Genomic DNA, 18,367 nt, shown 5'->3' on the forward strand with positions numbered 1-18,367 from the left:
GTATTCAAAGGGAATTTTTCCAGTTTTTGCCCATTCAGTATGATATTGGCTGTGGGTTTGTCATAAATAGCTCTTATTATTTTGAGGTATGTTCCATCAATACCGAATTTATTGAGCGTTTTTAGCATGAAGGGCTGTTGAATTTTGTCAAAAGCCTTTTCTGCATCTATTGAGATAATCATGTGGTTCTTATCTTTGGTTCTGTTTATATGCTGGATTACATTTATTGATTTGGGAATGTTGAACCAGCCTTGCATCCCAGGGATGAAGCCCACTTGATCATGGTGGATAAGCTTTTTGATGTGCTGCTGGATCTGGTTTGCCAGTATTTTATTGAGGATTTTTGCATCGATGTTCATTAGGGATATTGGTCTAAAATTCTCTTTTTTTGTTGTGTCTCTGCCAGGCTTTGGTATCAGGATGATGTTGTCCTCATAAAATGGGTTAGGGAGGATTCCCTCTTTTTCTATTGATTGGAATAGTTTCAGAAGGAATGGTACCAGCTCCTCCTTGTACCTCTGGTAGAATTCAGCTGTGAATCCATCTGGTCCTGGACTTTTTTGGTTGGTAGGCTATTAATTATTGCCTCAATTTCAGAGCCTGCTATTGGTCTATTCAGGGATTCAACTTCTTCCTGGTTTAGTCTTGGGAGAGTGTAAGTGTCCAGGAAATTATCCATTTCTTCTAGATGTTCTAGTTTATTTGCGTAGAGGTGTTTATAGCATTCTCTGATGGTAGTTTGTACTTCTGTGGGGTCGGTGGTGATATCCCCTTTATCATTTTTTATTGTGTCTATTTGATTCTTCTCTCTTTTCTTCTTTATTAGTCTTGCTAGCGGTCTATCAATTTTGTTGATCTTTTCAAAAAACCAACTCCTGGATTCATTGACTTTTTGGAGGTTTTTTGTGTCTCTATCTCCTTCAGTTCTGCTCTGATCTTAGTTATTTCTTGCCTTCTGCTAGCTTTTGAATGTGTTTGCTCTTGCTTCTCTAGTTCTTTCAATTGTGATGTTAGAGTGTCAATTTTAGATCTTTCCAGCTTTCTCTTGTGGGCATTTAGTGCTATAAATTTCCCTCTACACACTGCTTTAAATGTGTCCCAGAGATTCTGGTATGCTGTATCTTTGTTCTCATTGGTTTCAAAGAACATCTTTATTTCTGCCTTCATTTCATCATGTACCCAGTAGTCATTCAGGAGCAGGTTATTCAGTTTCCATGTAGTTGAGCGGTTTTGATTGAGTTTCTTAGTCCTGAGTTCTAGCTTGATTGCACTGTGGTCTGAGAGACAGTTTGTTATAATTTCTGTTTTTGTACATTTGCTGAGGAGTGCTTTACTTCCGATTATGTGGTCAATTTTGGAATAAGTGTGATGTGGTGCTGAGAAGAATGTATATTCTGTTGATTTGGGGTGGAGAGTTCTATAGATGTCTATTAGGTCTGCTTGCTGCAGAGATGAGTTCAATTCCTGGATATCCTTGTTAACTTTCTGTCTCGTTGATCTGTCTAATGTTGACAGTGGGGTGTGGAAGTCTCCCATTATTATTGTATGGGAGTCTAAGTCTCTTTGTAAATCTCTGAGGACTTGCTTTATGAATCTGGGTGCTCCTGTATTGGGTGCATATATATTCAGGATAGTTAGCTCTTCCTGTTGAATTGATTCCTTTACCATTATGTAATGGCCTTCTTTGTCTCTTTTGATCTTTGATGGTTTAAAGTCTGTTTTATCAGAGACTAGGATTGCAACCCCTGCTTTTTTTTGTTCTCCATTTGCTTGGTAGATCTTCCTCCATCCCTTTATTTTGAGCCTATGTATGTCTCTGCATGTGAGATGGGTCTCCTGAAGACAGCAGACTGATGGGTCTTGTCTCTTTATCCAGTTTGCCAGTCTGTGTCTTTTAATTGGAGCATTTAGTCCATTTACATTTAAGGTTAATATTGTTATGTGTGAACTTGATCCTGCCATTATGATATTAACTGGTTATTTTGCTCGTTAGTTGATGCAGTTTCTTCCTAGCCTCGATAGTCTTTACATTTTGGCATGTTTTTGCAATGGCTGGTACCGGTTGTTCCTTTCCATGTTTAGTGCTTCCTTCAGGGTCTCTTGTAAGGCAGCCCTGGTGGTGACAAAATCTCTAAGCATTTGCTTATCTGTAAAGGATTTTATTTCTCCTTCACTTATGAAACTTATGGCTGGATATGAAATTCTGGGTTTAAAATTCTTTTCTTTAAGAATGTTGAATATCGGCCCCCACTCTCTTCTGGCTTGTAGAGTTTCTGCCAAGAGATCTGCTGTTAGTCTGATGGGCTTCCCTTTGTGGGTAACCCGACCTTTCTCTCTGGCTGCCCTTAATATTTTTTCCTTCATTTCAACTTTGGTGAATCTGGCAATTATGTGTCTTGGAGTTGCTCTTCTCGAGGAGTATCTTTGTGGCGTTCTCTGTATTTCCTGAATTGGAATGTTGGCCTGCCCTATAGGTTGGGGAAGTTCTCCTGGATGATATCCTGAAGAGTGTTTTCCAACTTGGTTCCATTTTCCCCCTCACTTTCAGGCACCCCAATCAGACGTTGATTTGGTCTTTTTACATAATCCCATACTTCTTGCAGGCTTTGTTCGTTTCTTTTTCTTCTTTTTTCTTTTGGTTTCTCTTCTCACTTCATTTCATTCATTTGATCCTCAATTGCTGATACTCTTTCTTCCAGTTGATCGAGTCGGTTACTGAAGCTTGTGCATTTGTCATGTATTTCTCCTGTCATGGTTTTCATCTCTGTCATTTCGTTTATGACCTTCTCTGCATTAATTATTCTAGCTATCAATTCTTCCACTCTTTTTTCAAGATTTTTAGTTTCTTTGTGCTGGGTACGGAATACCTCCTTTAGCTCTGAGAGGTTTGATGGACTGAAGCCTTCTTCTCTCATCTCGTCAAAGTCATTCTCCGTCCAGCTTTGATCCGTTGCTGGCGATGAGCTGTGCTCCTTTGGAGGGGGAGATGCGCTCTTATTTTTTGAATTTCCAGCTTTTCTGCCCTGCTTTTTCCCCATCTTTGTGGTTTTATCTGCCTCTGGTCTTTGATGATGGTGACGTACTGATGGGATTTTGGTGTAGGTGTCCTTCCTGTTTGATAGTTTTCCTTCTAACAGTCAGGACCCTCAGCTGTAGGTCTGTTGGAGATTGCTTGAGGTCCACTCCAGACCCTGTTTGCCTGGGTGTCAGCAGCAGAGGCTGCAGAAGATAGAATATTGCTGAACAGTGAGTGTACCTGCCTGATTCTTACTTTGGAAGCTTCCTCTCAAGGGTGTACTCCACCGTGTGAGGTGTGGGGTGTCAGTCAGCCCCTAGTGGGGGATGTCTTCCAGTTAGGCTACTCAGGGGTCAGGGACCCATTTGAGCAGGCAGTCTGTCTGTTCTGAGATCTCAGCCTCCCTGTTGGGAGATCCACTGCTCTCTTCAAAGCTGTCAGACAGAATCGTTTGCGTCTGCAGAGGTTTCTGCTGCTTTTTGTTGTTGTTGTTGTTTTGCTGTGCATTGTCTCCAGAGGTGGCCTCTACAGAGACAGGCAGGCTTCCTTGAGCTGCTGTGAGCTCCACCCAGTTGGAGCTTCCCAGCGGCTTTGTTTACCTACTTAAGCCTCAGCAATGGCGGGCGCCCCTCCTCCAGCCTCGCTGCTGCCTTGAGATTAGATCGCAGACTGCTGTGCTAGCAATGAGGGAGGCTCCGTGGGCGTGGGACCCTCCCGGCCAGGAGTGGGATATAATCTCCTTGTGTGCCCGTTTGCTTAAAGCGCAGTATTGGGGTGGGAGTTACCCGATTTTCCAGGTGTTGTGTGTCTCAGTTTCCCTGGCTAGGAAAAGGGATTGCCTTCCCCCTTGCGCTTCCCAGGTGAGGCGATGCCTCGCCCTGCTTCAACTCTCGCTGGTCAGGCTGCAGCAGCTGACCAGCACCGATTGTCCGGCACTCCCTAGTGAGAAGAACCCAGTACCTCAGTTGAAAATGCAGAAATCACTGGTCTTCTGTGTCGCTCGGGCTGGGAGTTGGAGACTGGAGCTGTTCCTATTCGGCCATCTTGCTCCGCCCCTGTTCCTTTATTTTCTAGGATTGTGTAAATGAAGCTGCATCTCAAGAGGGAGACAAGCCACATGGTAAGTTGATCTTTAAGAAACATTAAGCTCACGCTTGTATTCTTTTGAATGCATTCTGCAGCCAAAGTGAAGCGGAAACATTATCCATATAAACCAGAGCAAAAATTCACCCTGGGGACCTGAGGTTGGTTCCCGCAGCCTGTCCCCCAGGAAACTCCTAACACTTGTGAGAAGGTATAGCACCAGCAAAGTTCCTGGACCCAGCTAGGGTGTCCTTGGACTTTTCTGAAGGGTTACAGAGCTGGGCTTGCCTCTTGTGTCTTCTTTCCTAACTCAGACTCTTCTTTTTGGCCTTGGATCTGGCCCTGCCCAAGTTTTGACTCCTCTTAGGAAAGCAGAAATCACTCCTTCATGGACAACACCAACTTGGAGAATTCTCTGATGGGGTGCAGTATTCATGTGATGATTGCCAGTAATGATAGATCCTGCACATCTACATAAGTCGATATGTATAGATCCACCTCTTTCTGTTTAGTAGATGCAGTTTGTTTCACAATGTGGACACACACAACCAATGCAACCATGCCTTTACTGATGGATTTGCGGGTTATTTCTGGGTCAGCCCTGTGAGAGCTCTGAGTATCCAGTCGTGAATAAGATAGATAAGATCCTTTTCCTTGTGGAAATTTCCCAAATAATAAAATCATAATTTTAATAGTATTGATAATAATTGCAGCTGAGGCCGGGCGCATTGGCTCATGCCTGTAATCCCAGCACTTTGGTAGGCCAAGTGGGTGGAACACCTGATGCCAAGAGTTCAAGACCAGCTTGGCCAACATGGCAAAACTCTGTCTCTACTAAAAATACAAAAATTAGCCAGGCATGGTGGTGCATGCCTGTCGTCTCAGCTACTCAGCAGGCTGAGACATGAGAATCACTTGAATCTGGGAGTGCAAGGTTGCAGTAAGCTGAGATCATGCCACTGCACTCCAGTCTGGGCAACAGAGCAAGACCCTGTCTCAAAAAAAAAAATTGCAGCTGACATTATGTCCTGGGAAATAACTTTTATATACATGTAATTCAATCTTCATAGCATATTCATATATAATCCTCTTAAAATACACAGTTCAATTCTCATAACAATCTTGTAAAGAAGATGTTGTGAGCCTCATTCCTCATTTCACAGCTGAGTGCACTCAGCCAGAAATACATGTACTCAGGCAGAAGGATTTCAAAATTCTGGCAATGACCTTTGGCCAAGACCCCCAGGAACACACATGTGACTGAACAAAAGTGCGTTTATTGACCTGTGGCTGTGAGGGCCCAGCACACCATGGGGACTCACAGGGATGTCAGAAAGAGGGGGCTGGGAAGGACTTTTTATAGGATGTGGGCTCGTGTTAGATGATTTTGAGGAAGGTTCCAGGAAGTGGGACTTTGCTCCGGGATGGATGCTCTTAGGAAGTGGGGGGTAGTTCCACAATGAAGTGTTTGAATAATTCTTCTGTCCAAAGTGACAAGGGTGGAGCGAGGCTAAAGCTATAAGGAGGAAGCTGTCATCTATTTAGCCAGGGCAGGGGACGTTCAGGCAACGCTGTTGTTTTTGTGTGCTCAGACATGATTGTAGAGTGGTTGTGGAAGACATGAGTCTTCCACAGACTTGTGTCTGATTTTCTGCAATACTGTGGATGAGAGACAGGAGGGTGCCACGGCCTTGCTGTGGAGGCCAGACCAGCTCCTGGCTCTCAAGGGTTACTTATTATCCCTTCTCACTCCTACTTTTAACCCCTGCACTGTATGGTCTCTCCAAATTGAAGAGAGTCCATATTTGAAATAAATATAAAATTATTATTTTGGTAAGAATAGAGGAATTACACATGGCAGCTAATTTGTATGGTTTTGCAGGGAGTAATTTAGGTGAAGGTCTCTTGAAGAAGTTATATTTGCACAGGAACCCAATTAGCCAGCAGGAGTTAGGACGGGAGGCAAAGAAAGTACTATCATATGGGCAAAAGTCCTGAAGGCTATAAAGGAAGGGGGTGGGGAATGTGAGGGAGGGAGGGGTGCTTCCAGACCTGACTGAAGTTCCTCCTTACCTGTGAAGCCTTCCATGCACACTTCCATAACAGTCAGGTCCTAAGGGCTTTACAGGTGCTGTTTCCTTTAGTCTTTTGAACCTCAACATGGACATTAGATTCCCATTCTACCAATAGATTCGCAAAGCAGTAAGTTTTCCAAGACAACACAGCAAGGGCCTTTGATGCTGTGTCCATCCCACCTTCCCAACTTGCTGCTCAGACCCTTCCCATGAAGGCTGTTGATGACTCAGCCTCAGAGAAAGCTCCCTGCAGTTGCTGACTCTCCCTTTTGCTCAGTACATAGGTCTGCTGTTGATGCTGCCTCAGCCAGGGGACATGTGGAGAGATAGTTGTAGGGTGCAGGTTTGCAGGTTTTTACAGCAATTTATTGAGGTACGATTTACATAGAGTAAAATACACAAGTCTTAAGTAAACAGCTTGATACCTTTTTCTGTATCTATACGTATGGGGTCCCCATCTAGATAAAGCTATAGAGCATTTCCGTCATCTTAGAGATTCTTACTGCCCCTCACCAAAGAGAAACACTGTCCAGACTTCTATCAACATAGATTAATTTGGTCTGTTCTTCAACTTCAGATGGTAGAATCACATAGTATGCAGTTTTTGTGTCTTGCTTCTTTTACTTAGCGTGTTTTTTGAGATCCATCTATATTGCATATCACTAGTTCACTTTTTTAAAAAAATTGCTGAGTGTATTTGATTTTATAACACCAAGGGGCATTTGAAAATCAGATTCTCCCTGCTCCTGCCTTAGCCCCTGGACTTACCTTTGGTAAGTACTTACCTTTGGTAGGCCCCAGTACTTACATTTGATAACAAAATGAGGGGAACCCTGAGGACCAAGACCAATGAAGGCCAAAGTTGGCATGTTTGTGTTCCTGGGGAATCTTAAGCTCCATGACTATCTCTTAGTTCACTCCTGCCCCTGTTTGTGGCTTTTACCTCAATGGAGAGCCTCTGGCCAAGAGTAGAGTTCTACTGGTTTACAGTGTTGTTGCCATTCTCTATATAAGTTGGCAGGGATGAGAAATCATAAAACCTGCCCACATCCATATTCAAGTGCAGGAAGAGACTCTGAACCTGTCCATTTGTCCCACAGGCCCATGGGAGCGGCAGCTGCAGTCCACAGGACCCAAGCAGAATCTGGGGACATCAGAACTGTCAGTCCTCCTCGTGGGGAAACGCGGTGCTGGAAAAAGTGCAGCAGGAAACAGCATTCTGGGGAGGCGGGCCTTTCAGACTGGATTTAGTGAGCGGTCAGTAACCCAGAGCTTCTCGTCTGAGAGCAGAAGCTGGAGAAAAAAGAAAGTTTCGATCATTGATACTCCGGACATCTCAACTTTAAAGAACATTGACTCAGAAGTTAGAAAACACATCTGTACAGGCCCCCATGCCTTCCTGCTGGTGACACCACTGGGCTTTTACACTAAGAATGATGAGGCAGTGCTGAACACCATCCAAAACAGTTTTGGAGAAAAATTCTTTGAGTACATGATCATACTCTTTACCAGGAAAGAAGATTTAGGGGATCAGGATCTAGATACAGTCTTAAGAAGGAGCAGTGAAACTCCCCATAGTCTCATCCAGAAATGTAAAAACAGATACATTGCCTTCAACTACCGGGCAACAGGAGAAGAAGAGCAAAGGCAGGTGGACGAGCTCCTGGAAAAAATTGAGAGCATGGTGCATCAGAATGGGAACAAGCATTGTGTTTTCAGAGAAAAAGGTAAAACTGTGAATAGAATATATATTTTTATATATATCATTTAAAAAAAGGTATAAAATATACAGTAACTTTTTATTTTCTAAAAGGCATAGAGAAGATAAAAAGGACAGGTCTTCTGTTTCTGTGTTAATTTGCTTAGGATGACAGCCTCCAGCTCTATGTATGTTACTGCAAAGGACAGGATTTCATTCTTTTTTTATGGTTGCCTATTATTCTATGGTGCATATGTACCTGTACCTAAAGTAAAAGTTGAATTACAAAAGAAAAGAAATTGAAACTGGCAGAAAAATAAAGGAAGGACAGGTCTGTTCTATTCACTAACTCTTTTCTCTGTCTTTGCTTCTCAAATTGTACCGAAGTTAGAGCCTTTCCATGCGCATTCTCTTGAATTGATCTTTAATTTTTTCATGATCCCTACTATCTCTTCAACTGGATGATGTGGGTCTTGAGGAACGGAGCTGATGCTTTCCAACCCTTTGTTTCCCCACAGTGTACTGTTGCCCAGAGCTTGGCACACTGCTCTTTTTACTACTTAAGAAGGACTCCTCACCCACTTAGTGCTACACGTTCAGTTTACCTATGCTGAGGTCCTTCCCATTCTTACTCATCCCGTTTTTTTTCTGCTTCAAACACCCTCATCCAGGAAGAGCATAAAACCCAAAGGAGCATATCTTCTTATTGAACCCTCCTTTAGAAGTACAGATACGTGGGAAATTCAGGAGAGGCTGTGTGTAGAGAACCCAATTTGAAACAGGTTTTAGAGAATGGGTAGGGATTAAATGGCTGAGCAGAAAGCTGGAAGATATTCCAGAGAGTACACCAGCAATTTGAAGCAAAGATGTCAGGCTAAGCATGACACTTGTTAGGGGACAAAAAAGAATAATCTTGGTGGAGATGGGGGTTCACATCTCTAAAGGAAATCTTCCAAGAACTTTGAAGATTAAGACATTGAACATTAAGAATATTGAATTAGAGAATATGGGATGGGGAGTGAGGTCGGATTTCAGAGGTATATGAGAATCATATCCTCTGTAGGTACAGAAGTAGGGACTGAAATATATGACAAATATGGGAGTGTTGGAAGATTAAGCTATTGTTCATCTGCTGAGCATAACTATGAAGTTGAAGTTTCAGGATAAACAGGTTAATAATTTCCCCTTGAAGAAAGAGCATGAGATGTGCTTTCTTCCTCCTTTGCTTTGAAGTAGATATTAGCTATTTGATGAAATTCATAATGGAAGAGAACTATGAAGAGACTTGAATGAACACTGGACTGTCACAGTGCAAGTGCAAAAGCATAAGGACAATCTGTAAAGAACACATATTGTAAGGTCTCTATGCGACTGCAAATTCCATTTATAGGGAAATTCATTCTCTTTCTCCATCATGGACACCACACACCCAACAGTGTTAGTGGATATTCATTATTATAACCATGCAGTTTCTTTGACTCATCAGTGAAAGGCAATTAAGTTCAATGTGGTTTCAATGAGAAATGAATTTTTACATAACTAAGGAAACTGATAATCTATCAGTGGTATGTAGAGTTCCTTTTTCATGAAATTCGATTTTACAGAATAATTCTTTAAATACTCTAAGGAGATGTTGCTATAGTTAGCAGTAGTTGGGAGTGAGAAGATGTAGTTGTAACAGGAACAGAAGACAAAGGGATAAGATGTGTAGACGGGACCTGGCTGAGGGAAGTAGAGAGTAAGAAGGCCAGGGGGCACTTACAGGTGCCAGGGAGTCTGGAAGGTGCTGCAAAAAGGGAGCAGAGCCAATTCAGTGATAGGAACAGTGCCACATTGGTGGATGAACCCTGGACGGAGACTGTAGTCCAAGTCCTGCCATGAGTCCACAGACTAAGCGAACTGGTTCAAGTCATTCCCGTGTTTGGAGATCCCCCTGCTTGGGTGAGAAGGAGGCCTTGATGCTGTTTGAACATCCTGTTTGTTTTAGTGATATAATGTTGCTTCATGGGATAACTTTAAAATCCAATTTCAGATCAGCCTATGGTCACGAATCTTTCCAACTTTCCTTTGACAGAAACCCTGAGCATTGTCCTCGTGGGGAGAAGTGGGACTGGGAAGAGTGCGACCGGGAACTCTATCCTTGGGAGCCTTGTCTTTACCTCTCAGCTCCGGGCCCAGCCGGTCACCAAGACCAGCCAGAGTGGCAGGAGGACCTGGGACGGACAGGAAGTGGTGGTTGTGGACACTCCTTCCTTCAACCAGATGCTGAATGTCGAAAAAGACCCATCCCAGTTAGAAGAGGAGGTCAAGCGCTGTTTGTCCTGCTGTGAAAAAGGGGACACATTTTTTGTCCTGGTGTTCCAGCTGGGACGATTCACTGAAGAGGACAAAACAGCGGTGGCACAACTGGAGGCCATCTTTGGAGCAGACTTCATGAAATACACGATTGTGCTGTTCACCCGGAAGGAAGACCTAGGGACAGGGAAGTTGGAAGACTTCATTGGGAACTCAGATAACAAAGCCCTTAAGAACATTATTAAAAAGTGTGAGCGGCGTTATTGTGCTTTTAACAACAAAGAAACTGGCCAGGCCCAGGAAACCCAGGTGAAAGCTCTTTTAACAATGGTCAATAACCTGAGAAAGAAAAGTGGGTGGTCCGGGTATCCCCATACACAGGAGAATGTCAGCAAACTAACCAAAAATGTCCAGGAAATGTCCCAAGCCAAAAAACTCCTTAAAAATTTAAAAGATAAGTTACCATAGGTAGCCAAAGTGCCTGGGGTCTCTTCAGGTAGAGACACCCTCAGGTTGGGGGGAGGGGCGGGGCATGATACGACTTGTGGGAAGGGAAGAGGGTTCATGGCTTTAAGGGCCTGAGAGGCAAATGCATCCCGCCTTGTGAGGTATCAGTTATTTGTAGATAAATAAATGGCAGGCGGGGGTGAATAGTAGGGGATTATAACAGAGAGAGAAGATACAAGGTGGGGAAATCTGGAAAAAGGTTTCAGACATTAGGCTGATAATAAGAGGTAGAATCAAGTCACAAGAATCACCTCACCTGTGTAGGTAGGTTGGAATCAGGATAGACACTGTGATCAAGGCTGAGGCCACCTGGGATCAGAATATAGATAGTCGTGCAACAACCCAGGGGATCCAGATACATGAGACCAGGGCAGCATTCAGCACACTCCTGGGCATGGCAGAAGTGGGAAGTAGACTCCAGAGGGCCTCTCTGTTGTCCAGGGCTGCTGGCTCCCTGAGCTCTCCTGTCTCCTTTGGGATGCGACTCAGAGCTAGAGTGTTCCTTTCTTCATATGGTAGCTATTCCTTACTGCTCTTCATCTTCCACGCCTAGGTGTGAAGTGGGACGTAGTCTCCTCTTGCTGGCTGTCCCTGAGGAAACAGACATGAGTCATGGAGGTTCTGAATGACTTTATTGCTAATTATCACAGTGACATAGACTAGAACAGAAATTAGAAGCATAGTAAGATTGCCAAAATCAGAGAATCTTGCAAAGTTCTATAATTCTAAGTGTTGTTCTAGATTTCCTCTAGAAAAGGTTAATTGGAATCTCCATTGCGTTTCTCTTTCTCCCTCTCTTTCTGCTGAGGTTAGGAAACAGGTTAAAACTCAGAGAACTCCAATCATAATGGTTTAAAAACAGCAGGGGCTTCCTGTATCTCATGTCAGGAAGCCAAGGAGTAGGCAGTCTGGGTCTGTGGGTGTCAACATCCCAGTTTTGTTCCATCTTTCTGTTGCACCTGCACTGGGATGTGGCTTCTACACTCGAGCTTGCTTCTTGGTTTCAAGACAGTGGTGTTCTTTCCATGGCTGAGCAGATTATTTTGAGAGATGGGTGATATGTGAAGAGAAATCTGGAACCTTCTTCTGGGTAGATATAGCGTAAGATGTTTTAAATGTTGAGCACTTTGTACATGGTTTGAGGGCATAATCTTTGTCATCCATTTTCTTCCCCTAGACAATATCAGGTTACTGTCAACATTAATCTATTTAAAAGAGCATGGGCTGTTGCCATTAATACTTTTGGATTCCATATAACCCTTAACACGATAACTTCTAGAAAATGTGTGTGCCATGAACACAAAGAAGAGAACAATAGACACCAGGGTTTACTTGAGGGTGGAGGGTGAGAGGAGGGTGAAGATTGAAAAGCTGCCTATTTGGTGTTATGCTGGTTTCCTGGGTGACAAAATTACCTGTACACCACACCTCTGTGACATATAACTTACCCATGTAACAAACCTGTGCATGTACCCCTTGAGCCTGAAATAAAAGTTGGAAAGTAAAAAAAAAGTGTGTAAATATATTTAGTTGAATGAAATAATAAAGATGAATCAGATTATGAATTCATATTCTCTTTCCGATTTCTAGTTTTCTGATTTAGGGAAGGAGCATATCTTCATGAAGAAACAATTGAGATGTTTAGATGCCTTGACTCAGGCGAGGTTTTTGTATCTTTGGTGCCTGAGGACATTTATTTAGACTGGGTGACAGCCATTTGGGTGGCAGGTCCCAGACAGCTCAGTTATCTTTCACTCTGGACATCTTACTATAGCAAGGACAAATAAATGTAACCAGTATCAGAACCAGAAACATGGGAGGAATAAAGTCTGAAAGGCATTTTGTGCTTCTTCCCTGAGTTTCCCGTCTGCTTGAAGACAGAAACAAATCCCAGTGTGCTACCTATGGCTGAGCAGGTGACACTGGGAGCTGCACAAGGCGGGTGATGTGTAGGCTAAGCAATGTGGCATCTTCTCACAGGTTGGCTTTAACGTACCTTGCTGTTTTTCTTTAGGTCCGAGTCTGAGTGGGGCGACAATACTGCTGTGTCAGTTTCTCTGAGAAGTACATGCCGAGAAAGAGTTAGGAACACAAGAGGTTTATTTGTGGGGAATGCCCATGGAAGACAAAAGAGGGAAGAAGCAGAATTGGTCAGGGAAAGCCTTCAGACTGTCATTTAGACGGGACACTTGCAAGAGGAAAGTGGGGAGGAGCTGAGCTGGGCAGGGAGAGCCTGGCAAAGCCCAGGCCAGCTCAGTAGGGAATTCTGGGGCAAAGACAGATCAATAGCCAAGTCCTGCATTGGACAGACACTAGGAACTCTGCTGTGCTCAGCTTTAGGCTAGGGACTGGCTGGAGAAAGCATGGCTTCAGCTCAGAAGCTGAGGTGGGGCCTGACAGCATTGCAGCTGGAGGCTGCCAGCTAGCTGCATTCCTTGGAGCTGAATGGCAAGTTTCTTTCTGAAGTGAAAGCCTTCAAGAGTGGCATCCCTTTCTCACTGGCGTAATTGGCTGACATCCTCCATGTCTCACTGAAGACCCTCCTTGAGCTGGAAGTCCAGAATTGATATTCTGCTCTCTCAAACATATGTGCCTTACCAAGGCCGCTATCATGCTGGGCACTTATTGCTTGTCCTGCCTCTTAAATGTGACGTCGTTGAGGTAATGTGCTAGTTCTCAACTGGAAACAATTTTGCCCTGTAGAAGACATTTGGTAATTCCTGGAGAATTTTTTGTTTTGTTTTGTTTTTGATACGGCGTCTTGCTTTGTCGCCCAGGCTGGAGCGCAGTGGTGCGATCTCGGCTCGCTGCAAGCTCCGCCTCCCGGGTTCAGGCTATTCTCCTCCTGCCTTGGCCTGCCCAGTAGCTGGGACTATAGGCGCCCGCCACCATGCCCGGCTAATTTTTAGTTTTTTTTTATTTTTAGTAGAGATGGGGTTTCACCGTATTAGCCAGGATGATCTTGATCTCCTGACCTCGTGATCTGCCCACCTCGGCCTCCCAAAGTGCTGGGATGACAGGCATGAGCCGCTGAGCCCAGCCTCCTGGAGAAATTTTTAGTTGCCACAACAGAGAGTGGGTGCTACTGGCATGTGGTAAATAGAGTCCGGAGACGCTACTGAACGTCCTAAGATGCACAGGACAGTCCCCTACAACAAAGAGTTATCTGGACCAAAATGTTAATAGTCCTGAGGCTGAGAGACCCTGATACAGTGGAACAATGTGATAGATTGCAGGACATACAGACGGTCCAAACCTCTTTTCACTAGACAGTGGGAGAGGTAACTTCTGAGGAAGTGGTTTTTGCCTATTTACAGTGTCTCTGTTTTGCTAGTGCACTAAGAACATGCTTAGTTTTTCACAGTGTCTTCCAGCACCCCCAGCCTCCTCTCCTTCCTCATAGTAATCCTTTTCACTTCATTTCTCTCTTTTCCTGCACTGAGAAAGATGTACTGAAGGACAAGGCTTTTGTGATGAACTTAGCATAAAGAGTAAAAAAAAAAAAGTTTCATGATACCATAAAGACAGAAAATCCCATAAAATTTGGCTAAATTTCTGCAAGGGAGTCAGCTAAGTTGCTGACATGATCTGTGAAGCCTGCCAGCAAGCTCACTTCCCTAGAAGAATCCCCAGGCCACTTAGCTATGAGCCTCTTCTCCTCCTACCTCAAATGAAGCATCCACCTTTTCAGTAAAAGCCCTCTCCTTCCTAGCCCATCATTACATTAGTTTGTTCCATGGGCCCATTGGTCCAGCCTCTACCACTAGCGCACTATCATCCTCCCTAGCAGATGAAGGCATTAGCAGGCCTCACCTCTCATTCTCCCATGAGAGTCAGCTTGATGTTCGTGACAAACCTCCATGGCCTTCACTCTTGCACCTCTGTATTTCTGTGAATACACACAGGATGTGCTCAACAGGCTGGTGTAAAATCTAGTTGTGAACAACTTGATCAGCATGATGTATTTTCCGCTTCAGCTACAAACTGCTCCTGTTTACTGCTCTTCACTTCACATCGTCCTCATGTATGTTGGTGGGGGGTGGTGTGGCGGGCTTGCATTTCCTGACCCACAGATTATAGGGCAGTGTGTAGGCTGATTAAAAGGGGCCAAGCCAGGGCCAAGGTGTCATGCCTAAAAGACCCTCTGGGAATATATTTGTAACTTGTCCTTCGAAAATCATCAGTAACCTGAAGTTTAAAATGACATCGTGTCGACAATAATTATGAATATTTTCCTAGCTTGCAACCCAGCTGCTCTTGCGGCACTATGGGCTGCCAGCAAGTTCCTGTTTCCTCTCAATTTATTTCTGAGGTTTCCCAATGGATGAGTTACATTAGCTCCAAAAATTTCTGTCACTTGTCACGTGGCATTTATCTTTTACTTTTGTCCTGATCCAAATCCTTCTCCACTGGGTGCTGCTTACTAGGCACTGTTAACTACAAAGCATGCCTTTCAATCCTGCTGGCCACCATAGCTTCAAGTCAACACTGCAAGGTCTACTGGGTGTTGGAGCATACGCTAAACACCTTTGGTCTTTCCTCTATTTGTGTTTTCACTGGGTAATGAGGTTCTCATGGGCACCACTTTTGGCTCCACTGGCTGTTCATCCCTTCCTTCCTGGGTTTCCTATTTTGCAAATGGTGCCATAATCTGTCAAGTTGTCCAAGCCAGAAGCCTTGACTGTTTCTTCCAATAAATAACAAAGAGTTGTGTATTATAAAGACTTCATATCTTGCTGGAGCATCCACATTTTTTTTTCCTTATCTCTACTCGAGTTATGGTCACCATCATTTCTGGATTGGATTGTTGCAACTGTTTCTTTGGATTGGACCTGTTTTGAGGCTTGCTTCTCTCAAATTACCTTTCACACTGCAACCATAATGCTGTATATTTATAAGACAAATATAATTGAGAGATGATGTCAGTGGGAATAGCAGAATAATGCCCTCCAAAAATCTCCACAAAAATAGAGAACACTGTCAAAAATCGTCAGAATCAACTTTTTTTTTTTTTTTTTCAGAACTCTGTGTATCAATCCAAGGCTTGAAGCAATATTGAGTGTTCATTCAAGAAAAATAGTAAGAATAGTGAGTTCTGTCATGTTTCAACTTGCCCCTTTCTTATTACCCCCAACTCTGTGGTAACCTCGAAAACCAAAAAACTAAAATCACTGTGAAAACTAGCAGCCTGGAAGCCACTGAAGGGGGCTGAATGGGGTTAGACCCCCTTAAAAGTCCCATTTCTAGAAAAACGTCATTATTTGACCTGTCTAGTGGTGCCCTGGGAGATCCCACTTGCAACTCAGGAATGGAAAACCAAATAGTGTATTTTCTCACTTCTTAGTGGGAGCTAAGCTATGAGGAAGGCATGAGAATGATGTAATGGACTGAGGAATTGGGAGGGGGGATATTGGGAGGGGGATGAGGAATAAAAGACTACACATTGGATACAGTGTACTCTGCTTGGGTTACGGGTGCACTAAAATCTCAGAAATCACCACTAGACAACTTATCCATGTAACCAAAAAAAGCACCTGTACCCCAAAAACTATTGAAATAAAAATAAAAATTAAAAAAGGAGCAAGGTAATGAAAAAGAATAAATATAGTACTAATTTAAAAGAAAGAAAAATCCTGAAATCCTCTCCACTTTCTAAGAGTCCTCTTTTTCCTCAGCCTTTCCTCTACATCCTTAGTCCTATGGAATTATGCACTGTTTCTTTGTTGGTGCAAGACTCCGAAAGCCTAAAATGTGGTGTTTTTACTGTTACTTAAAAAACAAACAAACACAAAAAAACCTGGTATTCACACGCACAATTATTCCTATTCGACTTTTTTTTTTTTGAGACGGAGTCTTGCTCTGTCGCCCAGGCTGGAGTGCAGTGGCCGGATCTCAGCTCACTGCAAGCTCCGCCCCCCGGGTTCCCGCCATTCTCCTGCCTCAGCCTCCTGAGTAGCTGGGTCTACAGGCGCCCGCCACCTCGCCCGGCTAGATTTTTGTATTTTTTTTAGTAGAGACGGGGTTTCACCGTGTTAGCCAGGATGGTCTCCATCTCCTGACCTCGTGATCCGCCCGTCTCGGCCTCCCAAAGTGCTGGGATTACAGGCTTGAGCCACCGCGCCCGGCCCCTATTCAACTTTTTCTTTTTCCTGTTGTGTTAGTTTCAGGAAATTTTACTGGAGATTCTGCAGAGAACATGCGCAGTCAGCACACAGCCTTCCTTCCTGATTTTGATCACTCTTCCTTTTGCTCCTTTCTCTTTAAAAAAAGTGTAAGATGCTTTTATTTGTGTCTTTGAGAGACTGTTCTTTAGTGGATAATAATCTCTCTTTTAGTCTGTCAAGCTTTGGTTAAGAAAACTCATTCCTACCCCCTTCCACATTATACTGAAAGGTAGGAAAAGTCAATTTAATAAACATTTAAAAACCCCACGTATTCAGAATATTGGATACGTTATAAATGATTATCAAGTATGGGCAGAAGAATGTTTAGAGTACCCCATCACGTTTAACAAGAAGATATATTTATACTGATTTCTGGCATTCAATTTATGTTCCTTAAATATCTGAAAGACTCATTTCTAAATCTTCTAGCTCCTGGAGAAGGGCTGTTTCTTTTTGAATTTTCTCCAGCTGCTTTTTTTCCTAGCTGTTTGCGGGTTGCTGCTTGTTATTTCAGTTGTTTGATTGTTTTCAGTTTCTTAGGTTCTCATGTTTTCCCCACTATCTTAAAATCTCTTAATGTTGGCTGAAAGAAGATACTTTGGGGTGTGTTTCCTGTTTTGCAGCGATTGGCCTCATACTTCCTTTGTTCTTAGGGGATGTTTTGGGAAATGGCTTATTGTTTGCCCTTGTAGTTTCATATTCTCTGTGGCCCCTCCTCATGCAGCTTAAGATCAATGACTTGTTCATTTCTTCTAACTGGAGTTCTAAAAGTCATTGCAATATTGGCTCCTCACAGGGTACTTAGAACTGCTTGATAAGTTACTGATTTTATTGGAAATACTATGTCCAGAATTTTTTGCTAAGGATTTCTGCACTTGATGGCATGCTATTCTTGTGCAGGATAGAGCTAGTATAATGCAAAATCTCGCACCTATTATTAACACATAACCTGGGGGCACATGTAGTAATTGTTGCAAGACAGGTTCAGTATACAAGTATCAGTCATGTATTACACCATATTAATAGAATGAAGGACAAAAATTGCATAATCATCTCATTGGATGCAGAATAAACATTGTACTGCCTTTTATCTCGGCACCAAGCAAAGTATGTAAAATTTGAAGCTACAGGTTTGGAAAAAAGTTTGTGGTTTTTAACACCCCACAATTTGTCCCCTTGATTTCCAAACCCCTACAGTAGTAATATGTATGAATACAGTGGCAATATGTATGAAGGCTGTAGTAGACTGTATTACAAGAGCCAGTTCCAAAGTCAAGTTTACAATCACACAGCAAGTAGAGAATTGCTGCTTTGACAAGAGTTTGCCTAGAAGGCCCAACTCATTAAAAATGGGATCACTCTTCAGTATTTACATTATAGCATTTTATTTGTTGCAATATAGAAACAGGTTTGTTATTGACAGTAGGAAACTATGGTTTTGTTGACATCTGCACTATTACCAACTCACCGGTAGCTTTTAGATTGTATTTTAGTTCTCACTACTAATGTTAGTTTGCCTCAAACCAGG

At 43.2% G+C, this 18,367-nt stretch overlaps 1 protein-coding gene and 1 long non-coding RNA gene across 6 annotated transcripts in view; one reads left to right on the plus strand and one right to left on the minus strand.

Annotated features, from left to right (window-relative positions):
- Positions 1 to 12,244, plus strand: part of GIMAP8 (GTPase, IMAP family member 8) — a 30,498-nt gene extending 18,254 nt beyond the window's left edge. For all 5 annotated transcript variants that reach the window (XM_023225320.3, XM_023225323.3, XM_023225321.3 and 2 more), the window contains 3 exons: positions 4,091 to 4,136; positions 7,275 to 7,901; positions 9,948 to 12,244. In XM_023225320.3, the coding sequence (XP_023081088.1) occupies positions 4,091 to 4,136; positions 7,275 to 7,901; positions 9,948 to 10,636 (1,362 nt within the window). In that variant the 3' untranslated portion in view covers positions 10,637 to 12,244. The remainder of the gene's footprint in view (positions 1 to 4,090; positions 4,137 to 7,274; positions 7,902 to 9,947) is intronic.
- Positions 12,123 to 14,599, minus strand: LOC111551414. Its single transcript, XR_002734357.1, has 3 exons — positions 14,489 to 14,599; positions 12,672 to 12,732; positions 12,123 to 12,157 (listed from the first exon to the last, which is right to left on the minus strand). It is a non-coding gene; the product is annotated as an uncharacterized LOC111551414 (long non-coding RNA).
- Positions 14,600 to 18,367: the final 3,768 nt, after the last annotated feature.

The sequence above is a fragment of the Piliocolobus tephrosceles genome, chromosome 8 (genome assembly GCF_002776525.5).
Source record: "Piliocolobus tephrosceles isolate RC106 chromosome 8, ASM277652v3, whole genome shotgun sequence".
NCBI lineage: Eukaryota > Metazoa > Chordata > Mammalia > Primates > Cercopithecidae > Piliocolobus > Piliocolobus tephrosceles.